General features: G+C 42.9%; 1 protein-coding gene across 8 annotated transcripts in view; it reads right to left on the reverse strand.

Moving 5' to 3' along the window:
* RAVER2 (ribonucleoprotein, PTB binding 2) overlaps positions 1-15072 on the reverse strand; it is a 371062-nt gene that overhangs the window by 228040 nt on the left and 127950 nt on the right. For all 8 annotated transcript variants that reach the window (XM_069232507.1, XM_069232511.1, XM_069232510.1 and 5 more), the window contains exon 5: positions 2705-2831. In XM_069232507.1, coding sequence (XP_069088608.1) covers positions 2705-2831 — 127 coding nt within the window. The remainder of the gene's footprint in view (positions 1-2704; positions 2832-15072) is intronic.

Below are 15072 nucleotides of genomic sequence, written 5' to 3' on the forward strand. Positions count from 1 at the left end.
GGCGACTAGGCCAATCTTACAACAAGTCGCAACTGTCTGCCCAACCCTCCAGACTCACAAGCAGTACCTCACCAAAAACCCAAGCAGTAAAAGGTGATTTCTGGCAGCCTTACGCATGCACTCAAGAGTGCAACATCTCAGGGGAGTCATGGTTGAACGGAGGTTACCCTTTTCTCATGTTAGAAAAAAGTCTCAGTCACACACAGGTAATAAAGGAGATGGAGAGTTTCAATATATTTACTGAAAAGGCTGCAATCTAGGATAAAATACATGAGCTGCAATGATTAGGATAATGCATAATAAAAGAAGCAGGATTGTAAAGATGAGTCATAAATACAGAGCCCTCCATCAACTTACAATAAAACATAAAATGTAAAATCCCTAGCATACAGAACCTAATCCCTAACAGAACGAGAGCTAGGTGTGCTAAACCTAAAATGCCAGTAACATGTCCATGATAAGCGCCCCCCAAACCTTGTTACCTTGGAAAGAGGTCTAGGTCAGACTCCGTGGTGACACGAAGGCAGAGTCTGCACCAAGGACGGTGTTGACAGCATCTGGTAGGAATCTCTCGGATAACGTTGTCCGTGTGAGATGTATTTATACAGATCATGAAGGACCCCTGACACAGGTATGTTCCCAAACAATAGTTAACAGGGAGGCTTGTGGTGACAATTAGGTAAACAATTCCCACCAAAAGTACATTATGTTCCTGTCACACGTAAGAATGATATGACTACCTAGGTACATCACTTGATTATGACGCTGATAGTGACGCCTTCACAGAATGGAATTGAGAACGTAACTCAAAGCATAGCTCTAACGCTAAACAAAAGCCACCATCTTAAAAGAAATAATAAAATAAATGGGCATGTAATAATAAAAAATAAAAAAAGAAGAGCATGCTAAGTAAGTTAAAAGTCACTAGGTGATGGGGGCATATGCCTGCAAACCAGAAGGCTAAGCTACACTCCTAAGACCCATTAAAACTAAACAGGATCCACTAAAATGTGTAAGGCACACAGTCATAAGGCAAGACACACTCTCAATAAAGAAATCGGACACCAACTTATAAAAATAACATGCTTTTATGTAAACTTTGACACTAAAATCACCGGAATCAGATTAATACTTTCAAGATAGAAGTTTTTGGAACTCTGCGCTCTAAGCGGAGCGGGAAAATCTCTACAACTCTGCGAGGGAACTTCCCCACCCACCCCTACCTTGTTCACTTGTAATGTCTAAGAATTGACTTCAAAGGGGCACATCTGCTCATGCAGATATGTCCACGCATGTAGTATAATGCACCCTGATTTAGGGCTGTAAGGCCGGGTGTAGGGTGACTTCCATATACTGCAGGCATGGCATAAAGGTTGTGTGCCATGTTGTGTTTTCACTTTTGTAAGCACCATGTCACACAGCCTGCAATGGCAGTCTGCAGGAGTGTGGTGAGGGGTCCCTCAGAGTGACAACACAGGCTGCAGCCCTCAGGGAACCTCTTTAGTACCCATATGGGGGTGCTAAAGAAATTGCCAATTAGGGAGCAATTGCACAGTTTTAGGGAAAGAGATATGGCACTGGATAGCTGGCTAGGAGGAACCGCATTGCACTTCAGTCAAAACAGCATCAAACACCAGGCAAAAAAGGGGTGACCATGTCAAAAAGGGGCAATTTCCAACCGGCATGAACAAATCAAGAGCTACTACAGAGCCCTACGGATTGCTACTCTGCGATTTCAGGCAAAGATGGAACTATGTCCATACTCATATTTGACAGCACAATCTTATTGAAAGTGTAAGAATTTGTGGATGTTAGAACCAGTAACAAAGCTAATCTGGGAGTGTGGCCTTCTGGTGAAAAATTACAGAGTACAGCATTTGCTGACACACACGTAATAGTGTGTTTCCGTTTGAAGGCTACAACATCTGTAAGTGACAACCTTATTTTAGAGCAGTTTTTTCCTAAGCCTTGCATTATGGTGTAGGCTATTCGAACAGGAAGGTGGGGACGAGGTAGGTTAGGACATTAGGGTATTTAATAACAAATTACACTGCATTCTAAAAGTATTCTATTTACATTTTTTAATTACCATTTAGTTTCTGTTTGGAAAAACAATCAAATGGAATTCCGGCTACAAAACAAATGCAAAGGGCACCTGGGAAAGCTTTTAAGTGTTGTTGTTATGACAACATCTAGGAGTTAAGTTATAAAGCTTGTGAGATGGTTACAATCATCTATAAGTATGTTCTCATTTAAATCTAAGAGATATAGTTAGGAGAGCTTATTTTTGCAAATAATTAAAGCAGAGAAAATTTACCTGGAAATTATACCTTCAAGTAACACTTCACAGATAACGCTCCACAAGCCACCGATAACCATGACAGCAATCTTATGTTCCTTTCCCAACCACCTTCCTGACTAAATTCCCTTTCCTGCCCGAGGACCTATTCTCTCACTAGATATGTACTGTGTTTCTCTGCTCCCCAAATAACTTTTTTTTTTTTTTTTTTAATACCAATACATTCAATCTTAAGCAGAGACCAAAGAGGCTTTATGAAGCGTACAAGGTGCCTCATAACGCTTTGCTCCATGCTGACTTGTGCACACCAAGTTGTACGTAAACTGCATTTTAAACCTCAGGTGAACAATTTATACTGAACACATAACGGCAACTGAGATAATTATTGTCATTTTAAACTCTTACCGTATTTACCACCCATTGCACGCAGTTGGGGCTGTAACAACATCTGCATCACTGCTGGGTTATTTAAACTTTTCAAGATCTCCATTGGGTTTGGCTCTGGAAGCAAGCCTTTCTTATTACTTGGAGCCTTTAATTAAAATATAAAATGAAGAAATTAGAAACACCACACTGAGGTTTGCATGTCTAACTAAAGTCCAATAAAATTAAAATATATATTTGCATTTTTCCCCACACATCAATTCGCATCAGACCTCATCCGGGGAGCTACAGGGCAAACAGGGGCTTACGAGGCTGCAGCTGTGGTGGTTGAAATCATTGGTCACTGTGTTTTAGGGTCTGTAGTACTACAACTCTGCAAACTGGGCAAACTACAATGCTTTCTGCATTCAATTCTTAGGGTAATGAGGGCAAGCAGCCACAGATGCCTCGGGCAGGTAAGGAGAGGGGTAAAAGCTCAGAACTCAACGGTCAACCAGCAGCAAAAAAGCAATATTTTCACTGACAACATGCCAGGTAACCCATAATGCTAGTTCTAGCAGCTTTATGCAGCTCTCAAGTGACCAGGGAACCCCTGCACAACATAGGTCACATCCAGCTTTGCTCCCTGGGCAACTAAGCTTTCTCCGAGTGCTCCTCAATCCAGGATCACAATGGGTTTCTCCTCCTATACAGCCTCTCTTCCTACAAGCCCAGTTACTCCTTTAGGGCAATGGATGCCTATTTCTTCTGCAGGGGCTGAATTGAAAACCAGATCAGTTTTGTTGCTCAAGTTCTCTTGTTCAGCAGGCAGCCAGGCTTCTGGGCACTTCTGTTAGAGCATCAGTTTCAAAGTTCAGACCTCAGGGGATGTTCCCTCATGGAGGCAAACTGTCAAGCATACACCAGATACAACAGATTTGTAGGTATTTTGCGGAACACTCCGTTCCTTGATTAAGAAAATCAGACATAAAAAAGTGGGGTGGTGTGGATCCCCCTTTTATACATATTTTTTAACAGGGAATGTGGGCCCCAGTTTAAGGTTCAAAACCAGTTTGGATTTATCCTGGTTGTGTTTCAAATGTTATTTCCTGGCTGCTTTTGTGCAAAGTGATGGCTCTCACAAAAGGCAGCAATAAGGCTGGATCCAAGCAGTATTATCCACAAAATGGACACAATGAAGTGTGGCCGCCAATAGACTTCCTTAAGCAGTAACTAGACAGATAAAATGGCAGGGCTTGCCCAGAAGCTACCTCACCTTGAGCAACGGAAACTGCAGTTCAACCCTTCCCACTTATTGTGGCCCGAGTACTCCGACGTCACACTCGAATACAATGTGTGTGCTACACACACACTACACATCCACATACTTGACATGCATATGAGGTGTTCTCAATTTCACATTACAGAGAGTTTACAGAGGAGGAGGTAAATCTTGCCTCTCCTTACCACGAAATAAAAAGATCTGGTCACATTATAGATTCAAACTAATCCCTTACGTTCAACAATAAGAATGTCTTTATTTGTCTGACAATATCCCTAAATGCAAGCCTTGCAGATGCTAAATATTAAAATGATGGCATGGCCAAGGAATCTGAACAGGTGTATAGGAATCAGAGACCCAATTTGTTTTAAGAAATATCTCTGAAACTAAGGAAGATCCTCCATTCCCATGGAAGGCTGAAATGGGCTGCTGTACCTGTTATAATATATATCTAGGGCAGAGGTCTTCAAACTGGGGGGCGAGCCCCCCTTGGGGGGCCTCAAGTGATCCCAGGGGGGGCGCCAAACTCTGGCCAAAATAAATATTATGCAGATAACATGCCTTTGTTTTAAGCAGAAGCATGTTATTACAGTGTTAAAAAGGTAACAGTACTTAACTGCAATGTTTAAATAGGTATAGACCTATTTAAACATTGCCATCTTTCTAAAATAATTGTGAAAAAGTCTGAGGGGGGGGGCCCAATGATTTTTATTTTTCAACTGGGGGGGCGCGGCATAAAAAAGTTTGAAGACCACTGATCTAGGGTCTGGATTCCTGGAAAGATATGAGCCAAGCCAAACAAAAACCTTGAGAAAAACAAGTTCTTCTGAATAGTGTATTCAAAAGTAAATACATTACAACTGTGTGCAGTGCAGCTATAAAGAGAAACTAGTACTCAATAAATGATATATGATTTTAAACATTGTCAGATCCAAGGACAGCACTCTGATATGTTTCTTAACGTAAATTCATATAAAAAGTGTTTGGTTTGAAGGTACAAGGCATTTGTTGCTTCTAGTAAGTACATTAAAGGACTCCCTTTACACTGAAGGAAGCCTGAAAGCTGGGTTTGGTTATTTAAGTTATCCAGAGATCAGAGGATATACTTTCAAAGCAAACGACAAAGGGTCACCAGGTTCAAGTTTGATCAAAGGCCAGAACGGCTGGGACACTTAACAGAGATTTACCTTCATTCGAGGAATGACCCAAGTTTGGTAAATCATGTGAATTACTTTGCACTATTTTTTCTATTTACAGAGAGAATGGCAGAGTCTGCTTAGGGTATCTTGTTTCACATTCTACTCTTTTAGAAGAAGAGATGACACTGAAAGAATTATGATCTTCATCAACCAGTCCTAAAGTTAGTTGTAGCCTCGCAAAGGAAGCAAGACAGGATACCATCATACCTGCACAGGTAGTACAAAGCAGCAGTAATGGCTACTAGGGTCTGAGCACCTTTAACCTAGATCAGGGTTCAGCAAAGTCGGTCCTGGAGAGCCGGGTCCATGCCAGATCTTTAGCATATCCACATTTAGAAAAAAGAGGTTTCAGAAATCTACATGTTTCTAAATGTGGATATGCTTAAAATCTGGCATGGACCCGGCTCTCCAGGACCGACTTTGCAGAACCCGGACCTAGAGAAAGGAAGTAACTATAAGAGGCAAAGAATGAAGAAACTATTAGAGGCAAAGAAGAAAAAAAAAAAAAGAGCTTTCGCTCAAGATAGTTTATGAGGCATGTCTTGGTTTGAAAAGTCCAAAGGCTACAAGTCTGATCTTCAACAGTGAGGACGCTGCCTACCCGCAAACTGGCAGCACTGTGGTATTTCTGCAGTCACAACTGTTTGTGAACTGGGGACGTGGCCCAACGTCAATGGCCTATAAAAAGGTGGCTACCTCCATGGCTTTACCTCAATAAATTAGCATGGGGAATGTGCCTGGACACAGTTGGTGAGGTGGGGCTCATGTAAAATCCCCTCTTTTGCTGTAAATTCTACCGATACAACAGGGTATCTATTGGCAGTGGTACCCCCTGACCACTGGATCAGATTACAAAGGGCAGAAGGCCTTCTGCCCATATCGAGGCCTATGTGTTTTGCACTAAAATCACAGATCAACTCACTACACACCAACCCAAAAAGGTGTCTAGAATACCAAAGACTCAGTATGGTGGACAGATGCAGCCTGAAACTTGGTAGTTATTCTTAAGACTTCCTCACTTAGAGCCTCTTGTTGACAAATAGAGCTGTTAGAATTCATTTTGAATTGCTTCGTTTCTTTTACACGTGTAAGTTTGAGCTTTTGTTGTCTCTGAACGCACTGTCTATCACATATGTTATCTTATGTATATTTGTTTAGGTAAAATAAGCCTGGTCCCACGCCATAGGCTTGCAGCTGGTTCCTTTCCCTAACTGGGGCACTGAACTCATTATAATTGTGTGTTCAAATAACTAACTGACCTCGGCTGTGGTATTTTGGGGAGGGAAAGGCTGATATCTATACCTTTGAACCACGTAATCCTTTGAAGGGTCTCAAGAATGTGGGGAGTCAGGCAGCTGCAGAAGGGAGGCAAGGACAAAGCTGGGAATGGAACCAGTGTGTGGAAACTGATTAACTCCTTAAAATATCTGTATGACGTATATCATTATTTACACATTTTATGTATCCTTTGATGTATGAGTATAAATATCACTGTTAAACGCTTTATGCTAGCACACTTTACTTCGGGCCTGGGATGCCAGTGGTAAACCTGTCCTCTTTGCTGCAGCAAAAATAAACAGACCTTTGGTCATTGATTTTTCACTCCGGCTCTCCGTGTCAAAACTCCTTTGTAAATGCATTTGTAAGTATCTGCAAATATGTGCATTTGACAAATTTGGCGCCCGAACAGGGACCTTCCAGTGGATATCTTCAGTAGCTCTGTCACGAGACGTGCTGCCAGTGGGGGGACGCCGTTCCGGAGGTGTAGATTCCAGGGGCCCCTGCACAAAGACTTAGTTTCAAAAGCAGCTGCATCTTATCCACCGGGCAGGCCTCTCCCCGCTTTCTCATGATGTCCCAGCGAAGTCCCTGAAAACATCGGTGTTTATCTTGACTGATTAGTCTGACACGGGCGGCCGGAGAGAAATCCAGGAAAAGCAGATAGTCAGGTAAGACTGTTCCTCGCTGGCTACTTGTCTGCTTTAACTTGCATTTGAGAGAATAATTGTTTTTGGATAACTTATCATTTTTGGGAATGATTAGTTCTTGGTAAATTTGCATTTGTACAAGGTACCATTTGACAATTTGTATTACACGTGTTTTTCTTGTTTGAGTAATTTGCCCAGGCCTGGAGCAATTTGTAAGTTGGTAAATATTTGAAAAAAAAAAAAGGTTTTCTTTGGTGCACATTTGAAAAAGGTTTTCTTTGGTGCACATTTGAAAAAGGGTTTCTTTGGTGCATGTTACATTTTGAAATTTGGTGTGTGTTGTCTTTTGAAAATTTAAAAGGTTAGATATGGGAAATAAGAAATGTTGGCAAGGGTTATGTCTTTGTTTTCGCCGAAATCATGTGCCACGTTTAGATAAAAAGCAACCGATCCCAAAAGAGGGAACACCAGGGTGGGACATGTTAAAGGATTATGGTTTAGAGAATAATTTGTATAATAGTATATGGCGCAGGTATACTAGACATTGTCCTGACCTCCAGTGGCCAGAGGATGGGTCTTTTGATTTAAAGAAACTAACCTACCTACAGGAATGTTTGTTTCATAAAAAGGCTAGACAACATATGTTTGAGGTATACAGAAAATGGGAAATGGAGGCCAATAAAAGAAAAATTAAATCAGATAAACTGATAGAGAGGGAAAATAGGAGAACCATCATGCAAAAGGCCGCCCTTTATCACCAGTCCCAAACCCAGAAAGGGATTGAATCTGAAGATAGAGTCCATAGGGCTCAGGTGGAGGGAAGTTATGTATCAAAGCCAACAGACACCAAACATGCATTAGAGGAAGATGAGGTAATGCTACAGCTATTAGATAATAGCCCTACTGCACCTCCACCTTACACACCCCCTGCAGTAGCCCAACCTATCATGGGGGCACAGCAACAGCAGCAAGGGCAAGGACACAATTTGGGAAATCCAGGTGCACCACTACAGCAGCATGTGCCACAACCACCACAGCCTCTAGCCCAAGCTACCCCAATAGCCCAAGTCCTAATCCCTCCACCACCTGCCCCACCACTACCAGCCAGCACTGCAAGGTTACAAATAATGTCCCCTGCCCCTAATACTCCAAATGGACAACGCCGACAGTGCACAGCCATACACTCACTTTCACCCATATGGGGCACACCTATTAAGTCGATTTCGCCCCCTAGTACCCGCTCCACTATTGGGGATTGGGAAAAACGGGTTATCAAGAATCAGTCAGAGAACTGGATGTCACATCCTATTTACACCCACACCGATATTATGGACACAATACAACAGATGTCACATTTTGGACAGCAATTAGCACTGCTGTATATGATTGAAAAATTGGAGAGGGATTGGAAGTCTTGTATTACAGATTCTACCCCTCTCCCTTATGAACAAGAATTAAACCAATTATGGCGGGACAGTGTGGCTTGTATTCTTGATAGTAACAGCATAAATGAGGGAGTACGCATTTGTGTCATAGCCAGGGAAGATGTTCTAAATAGATATGACAAGGGGTACCCAATGAGGGAAGTGCACCCTGATATGCCCACTGCAGCTGCAGTTGCAGCAGCAGCTGCCGCCGGACAACCAGCTCCCGGGCCAGTGGCCCAATTTGTCCATATACCATGGAAAAGGGAGGAGGTAATGGCTATAAAGAAAGACTTGCCAGACCCTCGAAAGAATCCAGCTGGATTCTATCGGGACCTTAGAATTGCCATTTCCACCACAACCATGACACTCAAAGACATTGACTATTTTTTTGGGTGTTTTATTGGGCCCTGAAGTTTGGCATAAAATTAGAAGAGTAGATGATGCACCTACTTTGGGAAATACATGGGGGGTTTAGAAGCACGGGAAGCACAAAGGGCACCAGGAACCCTGCCGCATCAGGATATTTTAGATTTACCTAATCGGATATTGACTAAGTTAGAAACTGTTATACCTCTTCAGACTGTGGATTGGGGAAAACTTGCCACTTATAAACAGAAAATAGGTGAAGATGTCCCAGATTATTTTACTAGAATTGAACAAGCTTTCATAGATTTTAGCGGTCAAGACCTCGCCACCGTAACAGGTGTCACACTATTTGTAGAACGCTTTGTTAATGGCCTTCTACCTGAAATATCACAAAAATTAAAAGCAACAGAGAGTTCGTGGATGACGAAGGGACAGGCAGAGATTTTGCAGATGGCGCAATACTATGAGAGCAGGTACAAGGAAGAATTAGAAAAGAATGAGAAGTCAGTAAAAGAATTGAAGAAAAAGGTATTATTACAGCAGGCATACCCTCAGCGGGATACAACCCCTCAGCAAAGGGGTGGCCCACCAAGGGGACGGGGAAGGGGTCGAGGCCGAGGTGCATCTGCACCACCCCAAGACCGCCGATTAAATATCAACCAATGTGCCTACTGTAAGCAGGATGGACATTGGCGTGATACTTGCCCATTACTGGAAGGAAGACAAAGTATGTCACTTCATAGAGGGAACGCGGCAGGTAATGCACGAGGACGAGGAAGAGGTAGAACTGATCAGAAGTCGCAGAATGAGAATCAGGTCCCGCGTAACACTAATATTTTTGACAATGCATTTGAACGACAATATTATGCTGATGATTTCTTTTCTGAATCCTACAATTATTAGGACAGCCACAGACAGGGCCAGGGGCGAGTAAGTATTCCTGTAGATCAAAATGGTCCCTACATTGATGTAAAAATCGAAGGAGAGGGCCATAAGTTTCTTCTAGATACTGGTGCCACCAGAACATCTATTGCACATTCTGCAGTCCCCGGGGCTCCCCTGTCTGGGCTTCATACCACATCAATTGGGATTTCTGGAATCCCCGTGGTGAGCCCCATCTCAACACCTATGAGAGTAACTGTAGGCCCATTTACAGTACACACGCCACTCTCTTTAACATCAGGTTGCAATGAAAACTTGTTTGCATTAGATTTGTTAAAGAAATTAAATGCAGTTATTCACTGTTCAATGGATGGTGTCTATGTAACTATGGATAGTGTTTCCCCAACTCGGTGCATGTTCTCACAGGAATACGACTTACCCCCAGAGCTAAAGGAAATAGACCCTCGCTTATGGGCCAGAGGCAAGAATGATGTAGGCATTATGGATATCGACCCTATTGTAATAAAAATCAAACCAGGTGCCCGGTTACCTCGTGTTCCTCAATACAAATTACCTAAATCAAGCGAAAAAGGGCTCAAGGCAGTCATATCTGATCTTGTGCATGCAGGTGTCATAAAGGAAATAGTGAGCAGCCCATGTAACAGTCCAATCCTTCCTGTTGTAAAGAAACGAAATGATGCTAATAGATTAGATGGTGAGCAATCATTTACTGATAACACAGTATATCGATTAGTTATTGATCTCCGAGAAATTAATAAAATAGTAATTCCCCAGTTTCCCGTGGTCCCAGACATGAATAGTCTTTTCACCATGATTCCACCCTCTGCGTGTTTTTTCACCGTAATCGATTTGAAGAATGCGTTCTTTAGCATTCCAATTGCCGAAGAATCTCAATATTTGTTTAGCTTCGCGATTTTTGGTAGATCATTCGCGATGACAAGAATTCCTCAGGGATTTGTTGAGTCCCCGAGCATATATAGTCAATGTCTTAAACGTCAATTAGACCAATTCAATCCACCTTCAGGCTCTGCATTGTTGCAGTACATTGATGATATTTTAATTGCCTCAGATTCCATGACACAATGTAAGACTGATACTGTTGCATTATTACATCATTTAGCACCTCTGGGCCATAAGGTGTCCCTTCCAAAATTGCAGTATTGTAGAGAGGAGGTCACCTATCTAGGACACCTCCTCTCTAAGGAGGGAAGGAGATTACATCCAGACAGAATTAAACTGGTTCATACAATGACTGCACCACGTACCCCTTCTGAAGTCCGAGCATTTTTGGGATTTACATCCTTTTGCAGACAGTGGATTCCAAATTTTTCACTTATAGCAAAACCATTGACTGCTCTGACACTTTCAGATGTGCCCTCTCCTGTACCTTGGACTGACAAATGTGAGGAGGCTTTTCAAGAATTAAAAAAGGCAATGTGCTCTGCTCCTGTATTGGGTAATCCGGATTACAGCAAACCATTTGTTTTATTTGTGCATGAAAAGCATGGCTGTACATTGTCTGTTTTGACACAGGATCAAGGTGGGAGACAACGCCCTTGTGCATACTTCTCTTCCACCTTGGACACTGTGGCGCAAGCTTTGCCTACTTGTCTTAGAGGAGTGGCTTCTGCAGCAGCTGCGGTGAAACAAAGTGAAGGGTTTGTTGGTGGCAATCCGCTCACTGTGATGGTTCCTCATGCCGTTGATATTTTGTTAAACAAGACACAGACGCAGCACCTCACCAGTGCTCGTCTAACGGGTTACGAATTAACATTGTTCAGTCCAAATATTACTTTGAAGCGGTGCAATGTCTTGAACCCAGCTACGTTACTACCCCTCCCTCAGGACAATGTGGAATTTGATCATAATTGCATTTTTGCCACTGAGGAAGAAACCAAGGGACGGGTAGACTTAACAGACACTCCCCTATCTGACCCACAGGGAGAGCTGTTTGTAGATGGGTCTTGCTTCAAGTTACCAGATGGTACGACCACTGCAGCCTATGCCGTCACCACAGTCAAAACAGTGGTTGAATCTCATAGAATCTCGCAAAATTCGGCACAGGCTGCAGAATTAATTGCCCTCACCAGAGCTTGTGAAATAAGTGAACATTTTAGTGTTAACATCTACACTGATAGCCAATATGCGTTTGGAGTAGCTCATAATTTTGGGCGACTCTGGGCGAATAGAGGCTTTATCACGTCACATGGCACTACCATTCAGCATGGCAACTTGATTGTGACACTTTTGAATGCTCTCAGCCTGCCCAGTCAGGTCGCAATCATTAAGTGTAGTGCCCACAAAAAAATTACTGATGATATAGGACGAGGAAGTGCTTTTGCAGATGCTACAGCGAAAGCAACAGCACGAGCACCATTTGACAATGCATATGTTGAGAGTAGCATCAAGGGAGAGCCCCAGTACGAAGTATTAGAAAATACCATGCAGTGTGTGAGAGATATTCAAGCAGAAGCAACAGCAGAGGAAAGGGAACAGTGGGAGAAGAACGGTAGACTAGACAGTGAGGGCTGTTACACAGATGACACAGACAGAAGAAGATGGATGTTACCTAATTGTTATGTACACGCTATGGTTACTATGGCCCACAGTCCTGCACACATCAGTGCCCAAGGCATCAAGACAACTTTGGACCATGTTTGGAGTAATCCTCTGATATCCAAAGCTGCTAATAACCTGGTTAAAAGTTGTATGGTGTGTGCAGTGCACAATGCAGGAAAAGGGACCCCTACGCCCCCTGGCCACTTTGCCCCTCCTGATCTCCCCTTTGAAGCTATACAGATGGATTTTATCCACATGGAACCGTGTAACAAACTGAAATACGTGTTAGTGGTAGTATGCATGTTTTCAAAATGGATAGAGGCCTACCCATTAAAAGACAATGGTGCCCTCTCTACCGCCAAAATATTACTAAAAGAATATTTTCCTAGATACGCATTGCCACGATTAGTCTGGAGTGACAATGGCAGTCATTTTTCTAATGAGGTAATGGAGAAGGTCTGTACCGCCCTTAACATCAAACATCGATTTCATGCTGCAAATCACCCACAATCAGCGGGCCTTGTAGAAAGGTATAATTACACCTTGAAGAGCAAAATAGCTAAGATTTGTGCTGAGACCAACTTAAAATGGCCAGATGCTTTGCCCCTAGCATTAATGTCCATCAGGATGACTGCCAGTAGCAAGTCACGATTATCCCCCTATGAAGTTGTCATGGGGAGGCCAGCCAATATCTGGGGGGTACCACGACCAAAGAAGCTTTCTGAAGTGCAATATCCTTTGTTTGTAGATTACTGTAAACAATTGACTAAAGATTTGTGTTTGATCCACCAACAGGTCAAGGCCAGCCTACCGACTCCTCTTGAAGGCCCTGGTCACCCTTTTAAGCCAGGGGATTGGCTTATGACAAAGAATTTTCAAAGAACCAACAGTCTTCAGCCCAGGTGGCGGGGGCCAGCCCAGGTACTGCTTGCAACACAGACAGCGGTGAAAGTGGAAGGAAGGAAAAACTGGATACATGCTAGCCACTGTAAGCGTGCACCAATTCCACTACAAAGTACTCTAACAGCAGAATTACCATTGTCTCCTGATTACAGAGAAGTAGGGAGACAGGAAACACATCCACAGGTTTCAAGTGCTACTTCTGCTCCTGAGGTGACACAGCAGCCCAGTGACGAAGAGTTACTGTTTGAAGATCAACAAACTCATCGATACAACCTGCGTCCTCGCCCATCCAAATGAACAGAATTTTGAAGGTGCGTAAGGTGGTGACCCCTACGAAAAGCTACATTTACATCACCCTGATAGCTCCTAGCCTGGAATTGCAAACTGAGGTCTCTTCTGAATGGCCAAGGAATCCTTTGCTCAGCAGAATACGGCACGCCTGCCTTCATGAAATACAGTTCCCCGCTTTCACTGCCACCGGCATTTCCGATGCCATTGATGTACCAGCATTAAAACGAGCTATCCTCACTGTTGTTACGCACACTTTGGGCGACGAGGTTGTAAATGACTGTGATGACTAAATTTCCAGCATGAACAGGAACACGGGTGACTAGCCTGTGCAACGACACCAGAACATTGGTCAGAACAATTGTCTCAACGAGAACACAAGCATAGTGGGATGCAGCTTGTGCAACGCTATTCAAGCAGTGGGTAAATGGAGTTAACAGTTCTGTGACTGGCGAGAAAAAAACCAAGTACCAGTTCTACGGAAGCGGCCAGCCATTAGGGTTGGTGCGGTTTGTAGTCCCAGCGGTAAAAAAAAAAGGTGCCCTTTTTCTGTTTAATACCCAAGCACATCACTGATCTGGTTGAAACTTGCTGGCCTCCGCCCTCATTTTTGCTGAGACACTGAACGAAACTGACAAACTATACTGAAGACGAACTCTGAAGTATCGCGACTTACTCACTGGGAGTTGAGACTCACCAGGAGTTAAAACTTGAAAAGGAGAAGATAAGGGACCTAGGATCAAGCCAACATCTATTGTCCTGTATTTGAAAGAAAAACCTTGTTCATGGACCAACCAGTGCAGCCTAACTGCTAGAGTGGAAAGCACGGCGGTGCTGAACCCTAGTGGGTGTGAACATTGAAGGAAAATTCACTTATCTGTATCTATACGTATATGATTATTAGTATAGTGATATCAATATTTTGCATTTACATATTTGGTAATTGTGTGGGTATATTTTTGAACACGCGTAGGCGGTTGAGACGAGTAAAACGGTATCATAGAAAGGTTGTAGGACCAAGGAGAAGAGCACAATAAAATTATGAAAATATATCCATTTGGCAGGACAAATATCCCTCTAGAGAATAGGGAAGAGTGGCCTTATAACTATTTTTACAGAACAACAATGAAGTACCTAGTGACCCTTATGTTAATATGTATAATGTCCAGTGGTGTTGCATCATTGTTGCAAAATCCTACCTTACATCCATTGATAAAGGTTCATGGAAAATTAGCGGAGACATTAAGTCTCACTGACTGCTGGATTTGCCGGCATTTGTCTAGACACCCCGAGGATCCTATAGGCCTTTATGAAGTACCAGTATCACCAAGCGAATATGAAAGAGGGGAAGTGTGTCTTGTACCAAATACCACTTGGAGATGTGACCAACAAGAATATCAATGGTACCCTAGGTGTGCGGTGCTCCCTAATACTCAGGCAGAATACAAGCTCTCCCCGATGCCTGGAGAGAATGCCACACTTAAAATGTTTCCCATATGTTTTGGTACCTATTTTTATGGGCAAAACCCAGAGGCAAAATACATGGGAAAGATCC

Source organism: Pleurodeles waltl, chromosome 4_2 (genome assembly GCF_031143425.1).
Source record: "Pleurodeles waltl isolate 20211129_DDA chromosome 4_2, aPleWal1.hap1.20221129, whole genome shotgun sequence".
NCBI lineage: Eukaryota > Metazoa > Chordata > Amphibia > Caudata > Salamandridae > Pleurodeles > Pleurodeles waltl.